The sequence below is a fragment of the Phascolarctos cinereus genome, unplaced genomic scaffold (genome assembly GCF_003287225.1).
Source record: "Phascolarctos cinereus isolate Bilbo 61053 unplaced genomic scaffold, phaCin_HiC Scaffold_5;HRSCAF=322, whole genome shotgun sequence".
Taxonomy (NCBI): domain Eukaryota; kingdom Metazoa; phylum Chordata; class Mammalia; order Diprotodontia; family Phascolarctidae; genus Phascolarctos; species Phascolarctos cinereus.
In genome coordinates this window covers 382,504,160-382,506,362 of record NW_027555958.1, presented here as the reverse complement: position 1 = coordinate 382,506,362, position 2,203 = coordinate 382,504,160, and the positions used below count along the sequence as shown (strand labels likewise).

General features: G+C 49.0%; 1 protein-coding gene across 1 annotated transcript; it reads right to left on the bottom strand.

Annotated features, from left to right (window-relative positions):
• Nucleotides 1-929: 929 nt before the first annotated feature.
• ASCL5 (achaete-scute family bHLH transcription factor 5) lies at nucleotides 930-1,791 on the bottom strand. The gene has a single exon (XM_021002934.2). It carries the CDS (start codon nucleotides 1,619-1,621, stop codon nucleotides 1,001-1,003), a length of 621 nt encoding a protein of 206 aa, XP_020858593.1. The 5' UTR covers nucleotides 1,622-1,791; the 3' UTR covers nucleotides 930-1,000.
• Between the last annotated feature and the right edge of the window lie 412 nt (nucleotides 1,792-2,203).

Below are 2,203 nucleotides of genomic sequence, written 5' to 3'. Positions count from 1 at the left end.
AAGCTTTTATTAAAACCTGATATGTAGCAGCAGGGTGCTGGGGGTGGCACACATAGACCCTGCCCTCAAGAGGCTTGCAGGATAAAGAAGAGAAACTAAGAAAAGGGAGGAGGTGCAACACGGAGTAATACGACAGTGACACGCTTCACTCTGCCACTCCCTCTCATTGCATTTCTGGATGAAGGCTGGCTCAAATGGGTAGTCATAGACTCCAAAGAGATCATGGAATGGGACACAGGTGTTGCGTATACACCCGGGGACCAGAGAGTGGTGGGACTTACCTCGGAAAAGGTAAAAGCACAGAGCTCAATTTTATTCATTCTGCCTGCTTTGACCTCAGAAAGAGCTTGGAGGAATAAATCCCACAATGTCCCACCTCCCTATTCCCTATGTGTTCTCCTCCCTTTATGTCATGGCCTAAGCAGCAGAGGAGGTGAGGTTCTTGGTGAACTCAGAATGGGTTATCTCAAATGAGATAATTTTGGAAAAACTTTAGCACAGATGCCTGGCATACAGTAGGTGCTCAATAAATGCTTGTTCCCCTTCCCTTTTTGTTGTGAGTTGTTGGGTGGTTGTGGGGGAGATAGTGTGGCGGTGTCTTGTCTCATCAGCCTGGACTTTTGATTTTTTCATTGCAAGAAACTCTGGATTAGGACAACTCCTACTATTACAAATTGGCAACTGTCCTACCATTTAGAGTCACAGTGAATTGGCTGGAACCGGGAGGAGATGCTAGAATTTTGGAGTCTGGAGCCATCTGGTGGGGATTGTGGGGTACTGCACAACACATTCAAAAGGTTCACCTACAGGTACTTTGCATCTGGCCCACATTGATTCCCAGGCACCTTTAGAGAGTGTGGGATGAAGAAGATGAATTGGTAGAGAAATGCCAACCATGTCAAACCTCTTCCCATCTGAAGCGCCTGTACTGTTATCCTTCTTGAGTCAAAGTAAAAGGGACAAAGAGAGAAAGGGGAGGGATTGTAGGCACGAGGGGGATTCAGTGACTAGATTCCTCTGATTCACAGAAGGGGGATGAGGAAAAGTAGGATGAAGAGGAAGACTCTGGGACCTGGGAGGAAGAGGCCTTGGATTCACCGTCACTGGTGCAGTCTGTTAGAGGGCCAGGTGGAGGGTTGGGAGCTGGTCCTCCACCCAGGAGACCACCTCCAGCGGTGGAAGCTGTGCTTTCTGGGGCTGTGCTAAGCAGGTCTTGCAGGTATTTGATGTAGCGGATGGCAGCTCGAAGGGTCTCCACTTTGCTGAGTCTCTTCTCTGCCAGCGCACCTGGAAGGTGCCCCCGGAGCCGGGCGTAGCCCTCGTTGACACACTTCACCCTCTGCCGCTCCCTCTCGTTGCGTTTCTGGATGAAGGCTGGTTCAAAAGGGTAGTCATAGACTCCAAAGGGGCCGTGGAATGGGACATAGGGGAACACCCCACCATATGTGTCATAATAGGCTGGCTCCACATTGCTGGGGTAGAGCAGGAAAGGCATGCTCATTAAGGACTCAGTAGGGGGGAGGTGGGAATGCCCAGGAGGGGCCACGATCCCCAGCTGCATACAGCTTGGGGAAGCCACGGATCTCCGGTCCACCAAGGCCCGACAGAAATTATTGTTCATGATCACCGATCAAGACAGACCCAGAGGAATCCCTCCTCTCCACGGTCTAAAGAGAAATCTACCTTCAGGGTGTAAGTCACATCACTAGCCACAGTTTAGATTTGGAAAGAGATGTTGGAGTTTTGTCTCCTTAGAAAGGTGTCTGGGGGCTTCCAGGCTCTAAGATAAGCCATTACTCCTGAAAAAAAACCTTCTTCCCTCAAAGCTAACCAGTTTCAACTGCAATGCTGGCTGCTGCTCAGGAGGCCACCTGGTCACTCTCTCCAACCTCCCAGTTTCCCATGGGCAAGTCACAAACCTTTTCACTGCACTTTTTCAGTAGAAGGAACATAAATGAGTCTTTCTGGTTCTATCTCTGGGATTCCATTCCTCAGACACATACAAGTTCGCTTCTTTTTTTTCCTTCAGAACATAGACAAGGAGGAATTTCACAAGAGAATTGATGGTCAACTCCTGGGAATTGTGGGAAGAAATCTAGATGCCCTTTAGGGAGCCAAGGAAATGAGGATGGTTGTTACAGTTGAAGCTGCCCAGCAGATTGTCCCAGCAGCACAGAATCAATTTTTCTAAGGAAAAGAAGAA

Bases quoted from the DNA above. Each gene is read 5' to 3' on its own strand.
- ASCL5 (XM_021002934.2), bottom strand. From the start codon at position 1,621: ATGAACAATAATTTCTGTCGGGCCTTGGTGGACCGGAGATCCGTGGCT.